The sequence below is a fragment of the Zingiber officinale genome, chromosome 2B (assembly GCF_018446385.1).
Source record: "Zingiber officinale cultivar Zhangliang chromosome 2B, Zo_v1.1, whole genome shotgun sequence".
NCBI classification, from domain to species: Eukaryota; Viridiplantae; Streptophyta; class Magnoliopsida; order Zingiberales; family Zingiberaceae; genus Zingiber; species Zingiber officinale.
In genome coordinates this window covers 35217711-35234890 of record NC_055989.1, presented here as the reverse complement: position 1 = coordinate 35234890, position 17180 = coordinate 35217711, and the positions used below count along the sequence as shown (strand labels likewise).

At 35.6% G+C, this 17180-nt stretch overlaps 1 protein-coding gene across 1 annotated transcript in view; it reads left to right on the top strand.

The window, feature by feature from the left end:
* Positions 1 to 17180, top strand: part of LOC122045583 (phosphatidylserine decarboxylase proenzyme 2-like) — a 101964-nt gene that overhangs the window by 23469 nt on the left and 61315 nt on the right. Inside the window, exon 5 of the mRNA XM_042605865.1 lies at positions 7132 to 7200. Coding sequence (XP_042461799.1) covers positions 7132 to 7200 — 69 coding nt within the window. The remainder of the gene's footprint in view (positions 1 to 7131; positions 7201 to 17180) is intronic.

Here is a 17180-nt window from a genome sequence, read left to right as displayed (position 1 = left end):
GCCTGTCGATCCTCAAACCATTTCAGAAAGTCAGTATAGGAAGGTGTTGAAGTCGAATCAGGTGTTAACTGTGAAGTGGAAGCTGAAGGAGCAACAGAACTCTGAACAATCTGAGCAGCACGAGGAGGACGACCATGTAGACTCCAGCATTTATCAATCGTGTGTCCCGGTCGGTGGCAATGATCACACCAAGGACGTCCTTTGCCACCCTTGCGAGGTGGAGGTCCTTTGTGTCGAGAGACCAAAGCTGACGAGTCGACAGGAACAGAAGAAGGCATCGTCAAGACTTTGGCCGGGACACGGAGAAGAGTCGCCCAGGTATTTTCCATGGTAGCTTCTGTGGGGCTGCCCAGGATCTGGTCACGGACATGAGAATAATCTGTGGGCAGACCATATAAAGCCAAAGACATAAAAAATTTCTTCCGATTTTCAAGCTCTTCAACAGGATCGGCCGCAGGTGGGAGTAGTTCATTGAAGTCACAAAGAAGGCTAGAAACTGAACCCAGATAAGTTGACATTGAATCCTTAATCTGATTGGCGTTGAGGATAGTCATGAGATCTTCACAAACTTGATAGAGTCGCCGAGAGGTGTTTGTAAAGAGTTGTTGAGCTTGTGTCCAAACAACTTTGCAGGTTTTGTGAGTACGGAAGACATTCCTAAGAGATGAATGGATGGTGGCTCGGATAATACAACACAACTGAGCGTCAACCTTCTTCCACAGAGGACGATCGGCGTCTTGAACATCTTCTTCAGTTTGAGTGAGATGTGTCTCATACCCCTGTCCAACAAGCCAAAGTTCAATGTGAGATGCCTAGGAGATATAATTTTTACCATCCAATTGCTCGGAAGAGAGGGGTGCAGTAATATAGTTGGTAAAGATTGAGATATCTGGCTTTGGAGCGCCAGATGTAGCCATGAATAGAACTGTGAACCGGACTGCGCTTGCTTCTGTCAGAAGTGCTTCTTCTGGCGTCAGGCTTGTTGGCTGCTGATGACAGAGCAGAGGCAGAGGTGAAGGTTCTTGGCTGCTGATGACAGAGCAGAGCAGAAGGTTCTGTGCAGAAAGAGATGGCGCCGCTGGAGAACTCGCGTGGCAGAAAGAGACGGCGCTCGGCAAGGTTCTTGGCTGCTGATGACAGAGACGCCGCTGGAGAAAGGCCGCGGTAGAAAGAGACGGCGCCGCTGGAGAACTCGCGCGGCAGAAAGAGACGACGCTCGTTGTTGGAGAGAGGCCCGTCGCTGGAGGGCTGTCGCTGCTGGAGAATTTGCGACAGAGAAAGGCGCGCGGCAGAAAGGCCGTCGCCTCTGGAGAACTCGCGCGGCAGAAAAAGAGACGGCGCGCGAGGAAGGAGGCGGCGCTGGAGAACTCGCGCGGCAGAAAAAGAGACGACGCGCGAGGAAGGAGGCGGCGCGAGAGAACAGGAATTCGGTGCGGGGAAGAGAAAAAGAAATTAGGGTTTTGGCTCTGATAGTAAAACCTAAAATCTCGTGTTATAGGAATCACACGAGTTAGACCTTTATATAGAAAAGAAGATATACACCAAAAGACTCAAATACCCTTTTACTTATTCTAACACTCCCCCTCAAGCTTGAGAATATATATTATATACACCAAGCTTGTTACATATGTAGTCAATCCGGGGACCTTCTTGGGGATAACTTAATATTTTGAAGAGCAAGAATAAAATTGTTTTGGTTAGGTTATGTATAAAAGCATAGTAAAAGCTATTGCTCTTGTTACATCTAAGTTTATCTTGAATAATAAATTTAATAGGTAAAGTTCTTACTATTTCTCATGTAGCCCTATTGTAGCAACCACATTAATGGAATAAACTCTAGACTTGAGGGAATCGGTCAAAACATTGTATTTGACTAATGTAATATGACTAGGCACTTCCTCTTCCTTTCTCCTAATTATTGATCTAAGAAAATCAACCCTTAATGATTTAAAATAAACATTTAAGAACTATTATAAATTTAATGATATAATAACTAACATTATACTTTAAGTAAAATTTTAACGAAGTTAGTGACTATTTATAAAAAAAACTATTTTTAAGTTATGACATGGTTTAACTAAAATTATAATCGAAGGGAATTTTTGTCTATCTATTTTTTTTTCGTTCTAATGATTTGATAATTCAATAATAATCAATTATTTTTTTTTTATATTTTCTTATATATGCATATTTTAAGAAAATAAAAATCACTTTGCTAAAAAAAAAAAATCATGGCCGACATTAATGAAAGTTTAAATCATTCAATATAACATAACTTAACTCTCAATAACCTCAAATATAACAATAAAATATTTAACCTTTTAACTTAACATTCATAAAAGTAAGCTTACAAACTTGAGGGTTGACTCTTTGAGCTTCCCGGAACCGGTAGTAAACACAACCCTTACAAGATCCTTGAAATGACCCTAACTTCCACTTTACTTAAATTATTTTTTTAGAAAAAAAATATGGCTGAGAAATACTATATATATAATAATATAATATCTAAAAGTTAATTTCCTATCATTTTTAAAATAAATCTCAACTATAATAAAAATTCGAATTTATCATCTATCTAACATCAGTCTAACCCATATTATCCAAAATTATTTAAACCAACCAGTAAATAAAAATCCAACATTTAACTTAAAAAGTATTTAATTATCAAATGAAATCTCTCCTAAAATCATAAATCATAATTTTATATGGAAATGCAAGGTCTTCGGGAGTGTACTGACCAACCCAGTCCAATCAAGAGTCAAAGCCGCTTACTTCAATCTCATCCTCACCTACAACCATTCAAACCTAGTGAGTGACTCAACATATTTAAACCATGATACTAATACATAGATATACATTCACATGCATTTAAAAATACTTTTAAGAAAACTACATTTAACTTTAAAATCATTTGCATTTACATTCATATAGGTCTTTAAAATACTTTAAGTATCATATAACTTTTTCCTCATCATTAATCATAAACATTTTAGGGGAAGTTTGTTCATTGAAAGTGACTGCATTATCCTCTATTCGATTGCTCAATCTATAAACATTTTAAGTACCAGTGGCGGAGTTTAGCCACCATTTCTTCGTCGCATCCCTTTGGCCTAAATATGGAAATCCGATATTAGGTTCCCTCTAGGTTCTTTTCTCGTAAACGGATTCCCTTTCGGATCTTTTCCCTCGCAGTATTCTCATCAATCATTTATAAGTTCACTGCTCGTATTTTTGACTAATTCCTCACACATCCTCTTTGTCACAATCAAATCACATTCCTCGAAAAAAAAATATTTTTCCTTTCCTTTCTTTTTCTTTTAAAAAATAAATGACCTTTTTCTCATTTTCATTAAATAAGCATGTATCCAAAAATTTTATACATTTAATATAAAGTCTCGAAACTTATAAAACTTTTCATATAATTGTTCAAGCATTTATTATGGTTACTCGGGACACTGCCAGGACTTCTGTTTTTTTCCTTCAAACATAACTTTCTCATTTTACCCTTTATCATACTCATAAACTCCTAAACTTTACCCTTTCGACTCTTTACCATAAACTTCGACTCGCCCTTCCTAAACCACTTCTAAAATTTCCTCAAACATGTTGTCGAGCCACTTGACTCATTCAACATGACTTAACTTCCCATGCAAGCCCTAGGCCTGTTTTTGACCCTAAACGACTCAAACCTTAAAAATTTCCTTCCCAACTCGAACCACGACTCAACTAGGCCCTTACAATCATCCTAGGACCCTCCTAGATCACGACAAACCAACAACCAGCTTGCACACCACCCATGTATAGTTCTAGCCTTTTTTTCCTCAAATCGTGTGGCATAAGTGGAGAACAAACCCATAGCCGAGCCCTCCATGGTTCCCTCGACTCTAGACAGGTTAGCACTTCTCCTAGGACACCTCTTGACCCTGACATAACCCACAACCACCGCTACACCTAGCCATGCACGACCCCTCTCCTTCTTCCCTTAACCTGTGACCTCATGGCTTTAAAACCCTAGCCATGGGTTCAGTCACTTCCCTCTTTGTCCAGACCCCTCTAGCATACATGAATCACTTCTAGGACTAGTAGACATCATCCCGTTACTCCTTAATGACATCCCTTGTCTCTAGTAATCTACAACAAATCTCAAATATTGATAAAAACATCAAAACTTTGTAAAAATATATTAAACAATTATAAAACTTTAACATAATCATTTTACATGCATAATTACATAAAACATACATAATATGGATTGGATGGTGCAGAAGAAAGGTTTAAAAAACTGTGCCTTTGCGTTTAAAATGCTCGAATTTTGAATACCAGTGAAAAAAGTCGGAGTGCACGACCGGGGGACGACTTAGCTTCACTTTTCCTCGTCTGAAAATCACGTTTTTCTCATTGTTATATTCCACGGCTACAACCCCTCTAGGAACCCTAGGTTTGATGGTGGGATTTTCAAAAATAATGCCTAAGGAGGCTAGGGTTTTGGGTATTTAAACTTAGGGTTAATTAAATCCACTAACTTTAGTTAATTAGGCTCAATTAAAGTCAAATACAACCCGCATAAAATGTTAATAATATTAAAGTTTTTGAAATTATTTGATTAGTCTACAAGAAGTCGCTTAATTTGTCGAAAATTGGTTCTTAAAATAAAATAAACATTGACTTATAATTAAATCGAAAACCTATAAATTTTTAGAAAATTTCATGCTTAAATAAACATAATTTCGAGCCATTAAAATAAATATTTATTTAAATTATTTTAGCACATTTAAATTCTTCATGCATATGGTTTACGTGGACTTCTTTTGTTTTTTTTTAAATTTTGGGGGCTTGTTTAGACGTTGCAATTGGACTTGCAACGTGTTTTTTTCAAGGAATAATCTACTATTAGTAGAAGTTTAATAGGTCCATACATAACATTTGTCTTTGTTTAACGTTGGTTGACAATCTAATGCAACCTTCCTATTTTTTTTGGGCTTAGGATTACTCATGACAGCGTTATCTAATTAATTATTTAGAGGTTTTTTTTTCTCAATATTTTTAATTTGTCTATTTAATTAGAGAGAGATTACAATCTTATCTAATTAATTATCAGCGAATTTAATTTTGAAAATTATAAAAAATTCTAAACTGTTTAATATTTTATAATTATTGTAAATTAACTCTAAAATCATATTTCACTCTAAATTAATGTCTATAGGATTTATAAAATTAATTTTATTTGAAACAAAATAAAAATAATTAATTCTTAATTAATTTCTAATTTAACCCCTCAAATATACATTGCATAAATGAACTATTAATTTTGTAATTGTTCTCTTTTCTTTTAATCAGATAAGTTAAATCTTGATTTTATCCCAATTAAATTTTTAATTAATTAATATAATTAATATTTATTTATTTAATTAATTGAGCATAATAATTATCCACTACTCTTCCTGATACTATATCTCTCATATGCTCAAGATTTTGATTTATATGTGTAACTGCATATGCTCTTAACATACTAACAGTGTCATCAATACTTTTTGATCAAGTGTTTCATTTTTTTTCAATATAGTTATTATATAATATAGATCCTTTATGGTAGCAAAATGTGATTATGCTCACCCAAGCGCCACTCATAGCCAGGTTATGTGAAGAGAGGTAAATCACAGGGTCAATTTATAGCTGACTGCCAAATTGGCTAGGGATGAGAGGGATTTTTTATCCTCGAGGACATGCGCCCGTTGGGAATAGTCACCTTATTATCTTTACATGATGTTCCCTAAGGACTTGTGATAATGTTTGTCGTACTAGGACATATCTAGTATTTATTTGATATAGCCACGATCTATTTCAAGGAATATCAACTTGAAAATTTGTATCAATTGTATTCCATTATGGACAGGGTCAATCCAAATGGTCACTAATCAAATCGGCCATGTCATATAATCTCCTGTTTACCAAAAGCAATGCCCTGCATTGATTACTGTATGTTCATAAGGTTGCTACACATCTTCTATATATTCAATGCTTTCAAGGGAAATATGTTGGGTCTCTTATAAGGTTAGCGGTATCCTTATGTTTCAAGAGCGTTTGTACCTAAATGCGTGAGACCCAATAAGCACAAAGTAACACATCAAATCAATTTCTATAGTAAGTCACGTTTAATGGATGGGTTATTCACAACATATCCATTGTCATGTTTACATTTTAATCTTCCATTCTATTAGGAATCCATCCATACCCTCACATTTACATTTTAACCATTACAAATTCATCAAGGTGAAATAAGCTTTTATCTTGATAGATATGTATAGGTCAAAATATAAGGATGAGACCACCAACGTGCTACTAAGACTCATAAGAACTCATCCATATCTCATTTCTAATTTTGTGCATGTGTAGATCCATCACATATCTCATTTCTAATTTTGGACATGTGTAGATTTGTCATGGTGACTATCTTGAGAGAGCTAGGGAGGTATGATGGCAGATGTGAGGCTACTAGTGTGCTCGTGGTGTGCCTAGGAACCCATCAATGCCCCTATTTCTCTATTCCTATCTCTTGATGTCTATCAAATAAAAAGGAATAGATTTTTAGGTGGAGAGAGAAATATTCAAAAAAAAAATATACAAAAAATACAAATTGTATCTGATGAGGTGCCCCTAAATATAGGAAAGAATCACCGGAAGAGAAGTGAGGGAAGGAGAGGGCCACCAATTATGGTAAAAAGTGGGAGTGGTTATGGTGAATGCTAAAGTTACGAGGTTTTATACGGAATCTGTTAGGTTCAATAGGGTTTTTGTCAGTTGAGCGGGAGAGAGAGAGGGGTTGAAATGGGGTATTTTAGGGATATGACTTAGGAAGGTGCATCTAGTGGGAATTTATAAAACTAGATTCACCAAATGCACCAGCTTGCCATTTTTCTAATTTACATTCATGGTTTAAAAATTTTACCTGTTCTTTGAGGCATTACAAAAGAGGCCAATTCTTGCTTTTATATTGTCAACAACCTCAATCTCTCTTTTCTACATATATGGTTTCTCTTTACTTGGATATTTTATTCTAAGAGTACACCTCTATTAATTTTGTTAATATCTAACTATGCCTTTTTGAATAATATGCTAATTGTTTTTGTGTAGACAAACAGGTTATCCAGGAATAATCTGGTTGGCTATTGTGAGATTGATCTCTTTGAAGTTCTGAGTCTTGTAAGACTGCCTCATCTTTGGTTTGTGCAGCATTTAGTGCTTCCATAGATTCTCACACATTTATTTTCTTTTTTTGCATTCTTTCTTAACAATTGTCCCTTGTTGATTTTCTATTTTCATAAACAAATAAAACTTGCACTTAATGATTAAAAGCGACTTTCTGTGTCTTGGAGCAGCTGAATTCCTGAAGGATTTCAACTGTTCTTTGTATTAATTAGTTTCTTGTATATAGAATCTAAATTTTTAATTGCATATATTTAGTGTTATTGGATTGTAGGAGGCTATAGTATTTGATCTTATGGGAATTCCATCTAATATTTCATGATTTTTTCTAACATCTGAAACCAGTCAACAAAACCTTATAACGTTGTTAGGTCAAGGCAAGTGTATCCTTTTCTGCTCTCCATGTATTGACTAAGAATGGTTTCTGATTTTGATATTTAAAATTTTTAAGCCTAGAAGTACACAGAAACGTATCATTTCCCATGTTCTAAGCAATAGATACCAACAATTCCAAGTATAGCATACAGATCTATGGCATATACAAGCAATTGTGAATTAATTGGGTTTTAAGAATTCTACCATCTTACAAGAAAACATGAGGGTCATGTCAGTTCAAATGTCAAGTTTCCTTCCTTGAGATCCTAAGAAGGTTTAAGTCCTTTATAAACATCAAGTTTCTCACAACATTTTAAATTACTTGTGCTACTATTCTATGCATTCATAGTTAGTTGGCATTTCAATAATTTTATTCCTAGAATTATAACTTTCATCTAGTTTATGAACTTTAATCTTGCCACCTTGGCATTTTTATGTTTTTGATTGAGAAATCTTATCATCATTTCTCTCATTGTTTCTCTAAAAACTAGGAGAGCTGGTGTGAGATCCATAATATCGTCATTCTCTAGGAGGGTTTTGGCTTCCGATTGAGAGTGAGAGAGAGGAGAGAACACGAGTTTGGAGGATGGTATAGGCCATAACACAGTTGGTAGCAAGTTGCAACGGTACAATCAACAATGACATGGCTGATTGGCAAGTGAGGGTGGCAGTGGTAGGTTAATCCGTAAGAGAGGGATGGAGACAACTCGATGTAGGTGGTGGCAACAGCCACATGACCTTTATTCAGGGACGATGAGAAGCAATGGTGGGATCACATGCGAGTGATAAAGGGGTCTTTCACGATTAGATTTCTCAAAAGGAAAAGGAGGGTAAGCAATGGTGGGTCAACGATGCTGATTGTGACAAAGAGGGAAAGAGGAAGAAAGAAAGAAAGAAAAACATGAGTGGTAGGAGTGGGCTAGAGTGTTTTGACATTTTACAAATGAATCCACACTTTTTCAATAATTACAATTAGATTTTAAAAAATAATATAATGCCCTATATGTCTAAAATGAGGGTATTCAACTTACATGTCATATTCTAGTTCTCATGTCACCACTTAGTCAATGTGGTTTTGTCAATGTGCCAATAAGCCATTTCATTTGCCTTCATGGTGGCGGTCGACGATAAGTTGACTCCGTGATTTACCTCCTTTCATATAACATGGGGACAAACTGTGAGGGGAGTCTAGGGTGAGTGTAATCATCTTTTGTTATAATGTTCACAAAAATTGAATTTTGACTAGCACTTAATCTTTCTAATACATATACTTTCAATTTTGCCTTAAATTTATTTTAGTTCAAATTTAACTCAAGTATCTTAGCTCCAACTTTGATCCAAAAAACACTTATATATAATATATTATTTATATTTTATTTCTATATTAATTAGATGAATAATCTATAGATATAGAAATAAAATAGATGAATAATCTATAGATATATAAATAAAATAATGAATTTTTTAGTATATGATCATGATAATTTTAATTAATTATTCAACAAATTCGATTGGTTAATACACGTTGATTTTTTGTTTCGATGAATCAATCGAAACAATAGCAAGTCCAATAGCAGCTTCTGCAGTTGCAATGACTATAATAAATATTGAGCTCTTCATACTAAACTACAATCTCAAGATAAATCAAACTCTGATTGAATTAAATTACATGAAAGAAGCACTCCTATTAAAATTATACCCAACACACTACCTTCCGTAAGGTGTAAGGTTCCCCACTCTTGTATTCAAATTTCACACAACAAAATAAAATTTTGACAATTCTAAATCATATTAATACATTATTTGGATTCACAAGTCAAAAAAATTGAGTGTAATCAAGCTATAGGATAACAATTTAAATATAGGCTTATAAGTTTGGCTTCGATTGATATATCTCAATTATCAAATCACAAATTACAATTTAGTAATCCAACATCCATGTCTAGATCCATAAATAACTATTTCATAATATTTTAACTTGCAACTTTTCCAAGGTTACTTAATCAAAAAGTGGTCCAACAATGATGACAATTTTCAACAATTTGTTTTAGAGACCACACACATTTATATCAACATAGTTTGAAGTAGCTCATTCTAAATTCAATAGGTAAGAATTTTCAGCAACTTGAACTCTAATTTTGCAACTTGATTCTAGCAACAATCCATAGAGAACCCAACAATATGGTAGAAAATTTATTATGTTAAGTCAGCTTAATGATTGTGGATAATTTGCACCAACCTATGCTAGGACTCTTGCCCCCCTTTACATTTAGGAAGCAAAGGGTTTTGATGGTTGTGATGAAATTGGTAAAAGATTTAAGTTAGATTTGTGGTTATCTGATTTGTATATAAGTTGTGCACTACCAAGCATATAGGTTGACTTGGCGAGGCCAAGGGTTATGAGGGTTTGATAGCTTAGAAGGATGATGCATTCGAGGGACTACAGGATGAGGAGCATTGGAGTATGACAAGTTAAGGAGGAGATGTATGTAAGTAAAGGCAAGAAGGATAGCAAACAGAGAGCTATGGGATGAGAGCAACCAAGGGATGCAACTTGATGGTAGAAAACCTCAAGACTTGAACATACTCAAATAAGATGAGTAGGGAGACTTGTATACATGGGATAAGGGTAGACAGACAACTTAGGCGGATTTGACCTTAGAACTTGTAAGAGAGGCTGCTAGTCGAATATTTAAATTGATGGTGAGATTCAGTCGATTAGTATTCACATACCCCATGTTTAAGTCTATTTAAGATATTATGGTAGTATCAGTCGACTGTAGATTATCAAAGCTATGAAAAATAAACAAATAGAATATTTTTGAGTCAATTGGGCAACTGATTGGATTTTACTAGAAGAGCACATAATGTCTAAGAGTTGACGGGGCAGTTAGATTGTGCACTAATTAGTCAATTGATGTCAGACTAGTCGATTGATATTATGGAGTTGAAGATGGAAAAATAAAAGACATGATACATATAAGATTTGATGATTAGTCGATTGATGTGCAACAAGTAGTCGACTGATGGTCACTAGATCAGTCAATAGGAAGATTTAAGCTGAAAGCTATAAATAAGACTCGAGAGGCTATGAGAAGAATAGACCTTGATCTCAAAATCATGCCTACGCTGTCTCTTTTAAGCTTTCACCATCCTTCATTCTTTTGTATCTTCTTAGTTATTTATTATTGATTGATTGTAAGAGGTTTCTCTACCTTTATGATTAACTAAAGGAGAAAGACAGTGGACATTGTGTGCTTAGGCCTTTGACGTAGCAAAATGGGGGTTGTGAATAAAGTAAATCGAAGACATCTCTCTGGTTTGGTTTTATAATTGTGTTTGTCATTTTTGTTGGCGCTATTTTGTATTGAACAATAACACTGTAGGCGAGTTATGGTATTCACGCTCTCTACCACATTAGCATCATGATCTAACAAGTGGTATTAGACAGTTTCCTCTTTAAAGGACTGATCGCCTTGAGAGCATCAAGAGGATGAATTTTAAAATTACAACATATGGAGATGTGTTATTGTTATAGACGTGGTTCAAGACTGACTTCGATGTCGCCTTAGACATAGAATAAGCATGGGAATTATTAAAAGACAAGAAGGGGAGAACCTTGCAAAAGAAAAAAATGGATGAAACTTCAAACTGAGATTGGTAGAGTTAACCAGGAAGGTATTGAGTCTATTATTTTAATTTTACTAACAATATTTTAAACCAAATAGGTAAATATAAAGATGTAAAGAAGCTGTGGCAAAAAGTTGTTAAGTACCATGAAAAGTAAATTCATAAAGAGATAGTCCAAGTAGAAGAGATTGAGGAAATGGTGAAGAAAGAACATGAAAATAGAAATCCCACATGAAAAAACACCAAGCCCACTAATTGAAAAATTAGAGAAACCTCCCTTGGAGGAACTCATGTGGAGAGTCTTCTACTTCTCCAAGATGTGAAGTAGAGGAAATCCAAATAGAAGATTAAGCATCGAGTATTATTATAAAAAATAATAGCAAGGAGCACATTTTCTGTTTTGAATGTAAACAAAAAAGGCACTACATAAATAAATGTCCAACTATCAAGAGAAAGTAAAATCAAAAGGTAAACTCCCAATCTAGTTAATTAAAAGTTTCATCTAATCAAAGTTGCAGAAGATATGAGGCAAAGAAGAGCAAAGATCTTATAATTTGCTTCACATGCAAAGGAAGTTGTCACTACCACTCCAAGTGTCCAATTGGAAAAATGATAAAGAAAAAGAAACAAATGAGAAAATGGAAGAAAATGAAAAGTTCAGGTCAAGTGGGAGCTCCAAAGGTAAAGGAGAAGTATCGTCTCTCTATTAACTTTGAATGTGAAATTTAATTCTTCCAAGCACAATTTAAGTCTAGACCTATTCATAACCATAGTTTTGGACATCATACCAATGTACATGAAAATTCTAGAATAAATATGTATGATAGATTCATGTTACCAAAATTTAGAAATTTTGAAACATATAGAATTCAAAACCAAGATTTAGACGATCGAGTTTTAAAGGCAAAAATTGAAAAATTGGAAAACATCATAGAAAAATCTTATTGGTTACAGGCGGGAAGAGAACTAAAGATCAAGGCTATAGCAAAAAGATGGGTGCCTAAAGAGTTTCTAGTTTACCTGGTTGTACCCAACTTGGTTTAGGGTACTAAGATCATTGGTTAAATCATAGAAGACCCTTAGGGCCAACCATCTTTGTATAAATCTTATTTATTATATGTTTGTCATGGCAAATTATGGAAAACACTTCAACAAATATTTTTTTAATTAGATATTTTGCTGAAGATTCATGATTTGAAAATTTGACACATAGTAGCTTTTGACTACTTCCATACTTGTACCAAAAATTCCAACATGACTTTGAAAAAAAAATGATTTTTTAAAAAATTTCATAAACTTAGCTTATAGTATGTTCATTAGTATTCATGTTTTTCAGAGTTGACTGGCATAACCAGTAAGGTTTTTTGATGAGTTGTAAAGGGGGGATTTTAGTGTTAACATAACCATTTATAATTTTTTGAAAATTCCTAACTTTAGGGGAGTTTGCCTTTCTTTATTATATTTATTATTTTGTTTATGATTTTGCGTAACTTAAACGAATCATTAAAAAAGGAGATATTGTTAGGACTCTCGGCCCCCTTTGCATTTAGGCAGCAAAGGGAAGTTAGACTTGTGATTATTTGACTTTGATAAGTTGTGCAAGGTCTACCTATAGTTGACTTGGTGAGACCAAGGGTTATGAAAACTCGATCGCCCAAGGTTCATAAGATCGAAGAAGGATGATGTATTCGATGGACGACGCATGACAAGTCAAGGAGGAGTTCTACGTAAGCAAAGGCAAGAAGGATAACTAGAGGGGAGTTACGGTCTTAGAGCATCCGAGGGACTCAGTTTGACGGTAGAAGACGTCAAGACTTGAATATACTCCAAGCAGGATGAGTGGAGTGTCTTGTATACATGGGGCGAAGGGTAGAAACAACTTAGGAGGATTCAATGTTAGAGTCCGTCGACTGATGATGATATTTAGTCAACTAGAATTCACATACCCCAAGTTTAATTTTGTTTGGGATATTAAGGTTGTATCAATGGATTGATGGGTAGCAATCAGTCGATTATGGGTGTCAAGCCATGACAAACAAACAAGCAAACTCAATGGCAATCTACTAGATTTTACTGAAAGAGCATAACATGTGTAGGGTTGCATTCATTATCCTTTTAGTTTAGTATATGTAATCATGCAACCTCTTTCAGAGCATGGAACTGAAGCTCTATAGTAAATGTGGTTTATTTATGGATCTATCAATGTAGTATAATCTAGTTATGCAACCCATTTCAAAGCAGTGTATATGTTATCTCTTGTTAATCAACTTATTATTAATAGGTGTCATCAAAACATGCCAAGATAGATAGATATGAATATCAAAGGAGAAGCAACAACAAAAAAAAAAAATATTAAGGAATAAGTGTAGAGATTATTATGGAAATAGTTCTCTAAATGTAATAAAACAATCAAGAAAAACTCACCTCAAATGAAGAAATCTACTTCATCAAATGCAAGTCCGTCTTTATACTCTTCTAACAACTAAGTATGTAAATATTAATAAGAATAATTATTGCGGGTGTGGAATACCACGCTGGTTACCTTAACCTCCTTGTGTGCACTGTTATTGTTGGACAAAGCTTCCCGTGATTTACCTCCCTTCCAGACAGCAGGAGGCCACCCTACAGGGACGACCGAGGTGACAGTTTCACCTTTTGTTGCCAATTAATAAGAATAATTATTGATTATGACTTTAACACTATGAAGTATATATACATTAAAGGAAAAGAAATGAATAAAGGAAATCACAAATTGCAACTCATTGAGAAGCAAAACTAATTCAATGCACATCTAACCCAATATGATATAGCAAGAGATAATACTTGCTCTGTTAGTGTAAGCCCTAAGTGTAATTTTCTCGTGATAGTTTTGATGTAGTTAACTAAGTTAAGTTAGGCCTTGTGTATTTGATCCTTGTGTCGAAATGTGCAGGAGTTTATGAACACAAGAAGTTGAGTGGAAGACATAGTTAGTGAGAAGGATGACTCGGGAAGGGAGCCGATGGGCTCTGTGCATCCGAGGGACGAGGTGCTTGGAAGAGTACACCGGTGGATGAGAAGGACGTGTGCGACATTTGAGGGATGAGAAGTTGGGGAGAAAGCCTTCTCGAGCAGAAGGTCGGAGTTGGGTTTGGGTGAGCTTAACTCCGGTTAACTGGAGTATCACCCACGCAAAGAAGATCAGCTAAGGAGTTGATTTACCTCAGGGAAGGCACCTTCAATTGTTTAGAAGACTTTCCATGAACAATATCGAAGACGCCTTCCAGTTTGTTGGAGGTGGTTTCAATAGCCATTAGCCGAAGATAAAACTTTATCTTTGGAGGATAAACCTTAGCCTATTAAAGGCATCTTGGACCTATTTGAAGGTGCCTTCAAGCTACGGATAGAATTTTCCAAGGGCAATAAAAAGATCCATAGAGCTAGGAAATCAACGATAAATTTCTGTGTTCATTTCCTAGTATCTTTCTAAGCTATCAAAGAGTATAAGAGGCTTATCCGCCTTTAACGAAGGAGATTTTTCTAGTGCTTTCATCTGCCTTGGATTAACACCACCTAGGTTGTAACAATGTAAATCCTGACCTTCTTACTTATTCTTTTTAAGTTGTTATTTTCATTAATGTTAATTGTCTTGAGTTGCTTAATCTAATTGTGCATCCTTGCTAAGTAAAACAAGAGATATATTTTTTTTTAAATTACGGTTTTAGGAAATTCACTCCCCTCTTGCCGGCCATACGGGACCAACAGGCATCAGAGCTCAACCGCTTTAGAAGGACTAACCACCGACCAAAGCAAACAAAATGATGGCCAGATCGAGTATCTACACTCCGAAATTTGAGGGGGAGTTCGTCCTATAAAAAAATTGAATGGAGGTATTTTTTTAAAACCAACTTTAAAGTTTTATTAATAATCAAATACGGTTTTGAAGCTCCAAAATATTAAAAAGATGAATAAAAAGAAGAGTACCTTTGGACAAAGAAAGAGCAAACGGACGAACCGAATTCTACCTACTAAGTGCCACCTCAAGAAATTAGCAGGATCGGCGTCTACGAATCGGCAAAGGAACTTTGGGAAAAGTTCCTTGAGCTACACGAAGGAATGTCTGAAGCAAAGCTCACGAAACAGGACTTTCACCGGAATCAACTAACGAACCTCCGGCTAAAAGGAGAGTCAGTAGCGCAACTGCACGCCAAATTGAAGGAGCTGATCTCGGAGAAAAGATAACAAACCGAGATTCTTTAAGGTACGCAGTAAATGCTTTTCCAAGGGCACCCGAATGATCCTCTATAGTCGACTCCTATTATATTTCTAAAGATCTAGAGGTAAGCACATTAGAAAGTTTATTTTTCACTTTAGAACTTTACGAATCTATATGTGTAGAATTAAAGGAGCTAAGTCAGACAATTGCCCGAAGGTAAGACAGACAATCCAGACTCCGAAACATCCATCGACGAAGACGAGGTAGCATTGATGGTAAGAAAGTTTAGTAAATTTATTAATACTAATAAATTTAACAAGTTATAGGCGAAAAAACACCTTCGGGCTGGGCTTGAAATGTTGTTTCGTGCCAGGCTGCATAGACGATTTTTATCGTTATGCTAGGGAAGCGAAATAGGCACCCTACGCTTGACCATTTTGAGTACATGTCAAGAGCAACAGGGCATCCCAAATGTGTCGCCAGATGCTTCAGGTGCTGCCGGAGGCGTCATGGGGCGCTTGAAGCGTCACGGGCGCTAGAGGCATCATGACGCGATGCTTCCAGTGTCACTGGCGACGTGCAGGGTGTTGAAGGTGTCGCGGGTGCGCATCATAGGCGCTCGCCGCAAGTGCGCATCATGGTTGCTTGCTGAGGGCGCGTGCATGTCGCGGGCATATCTTGTGCAAAATTAATATTGTAATTTAAATAATTTAAGCAATTCCCACTTAAGTGATATTTTAAAAAGACTTTCATAAACCTTAATTAAATTATCTCAATACAATATCAAAATATATTTAAATTTTTTTAAAAAATTAATAAATTTTATTAAATTATATTATGAAATTGTTTTTACCGTTTTAAATTTTATTTAAAAATTCTTAAAAATTCTAATAAATTAAATTTATATTCTGTATTTTTTTAATTAGTTATATTTTTTAGTGTTTTAATATTTAATTGTTAGTTTAATATTTTTATTATTTTAAATATATATTATTTAAATTAATAATTAATTAAATGAATAAATAGTTAATTTATATAATTATTATATATAAAATAGCATCTTTGTATTAAATTATATAATTATGATTATTTAATCTGGGCATTGGAGAATTATAGAGGTTATCTAAGTAAAATGCTACAAGAACTAATGTTTCCATCTGATTCATGCCACTCCTTTTAGTATTAACATGGTAATATATTATTGTTAGAATAATTATAGGGGTATTTTTGTCTTTTGGTGTATATTTTCTTTCCTATATAAAGGCCTAACTCGTGGTTCCAATACACGAGAATTTAGGGTTTTACCTTGAACATGGTATCAGAGCCAAGTTAAAACCCTAATTTCTTTCCTCGTGCTGCCGTAGTTTTGCCTCTTCCCCATCCGTTCCCCCTGCGCCGCCGCTCCCTCTGTCTCCACCTCCCGAGAGTCTTCCCAGTCCCCGATCCCACCCACAGAAAGGATCCTCGTGCCAGCGCCCAGCGACGCGGTCTTGGGTGCGGCAGCCAGCGACGCGGTCTCTCCGATCGAGGCTTCACCATCGACTTTGTCTGGGCCCTCTTCGAATCCAACCTCACGGATCTTCTCTGCATCCTCCGTCGCCGCATTCTCGTTCCTCTACGGCGCGTCTCTCACCTCGCTCAAGCCGTGGCGTTGCTTTCGTCTCCAGGCCAGGCTTCTCACCCTAGCCATCTTCTGCCCTAGCTTCGGTTCGAAGCCAACAAGCCCTGTCACCAGCAGCCCCTCACCACCAGTTGTGCTGCCAGAGAAGATCCACTC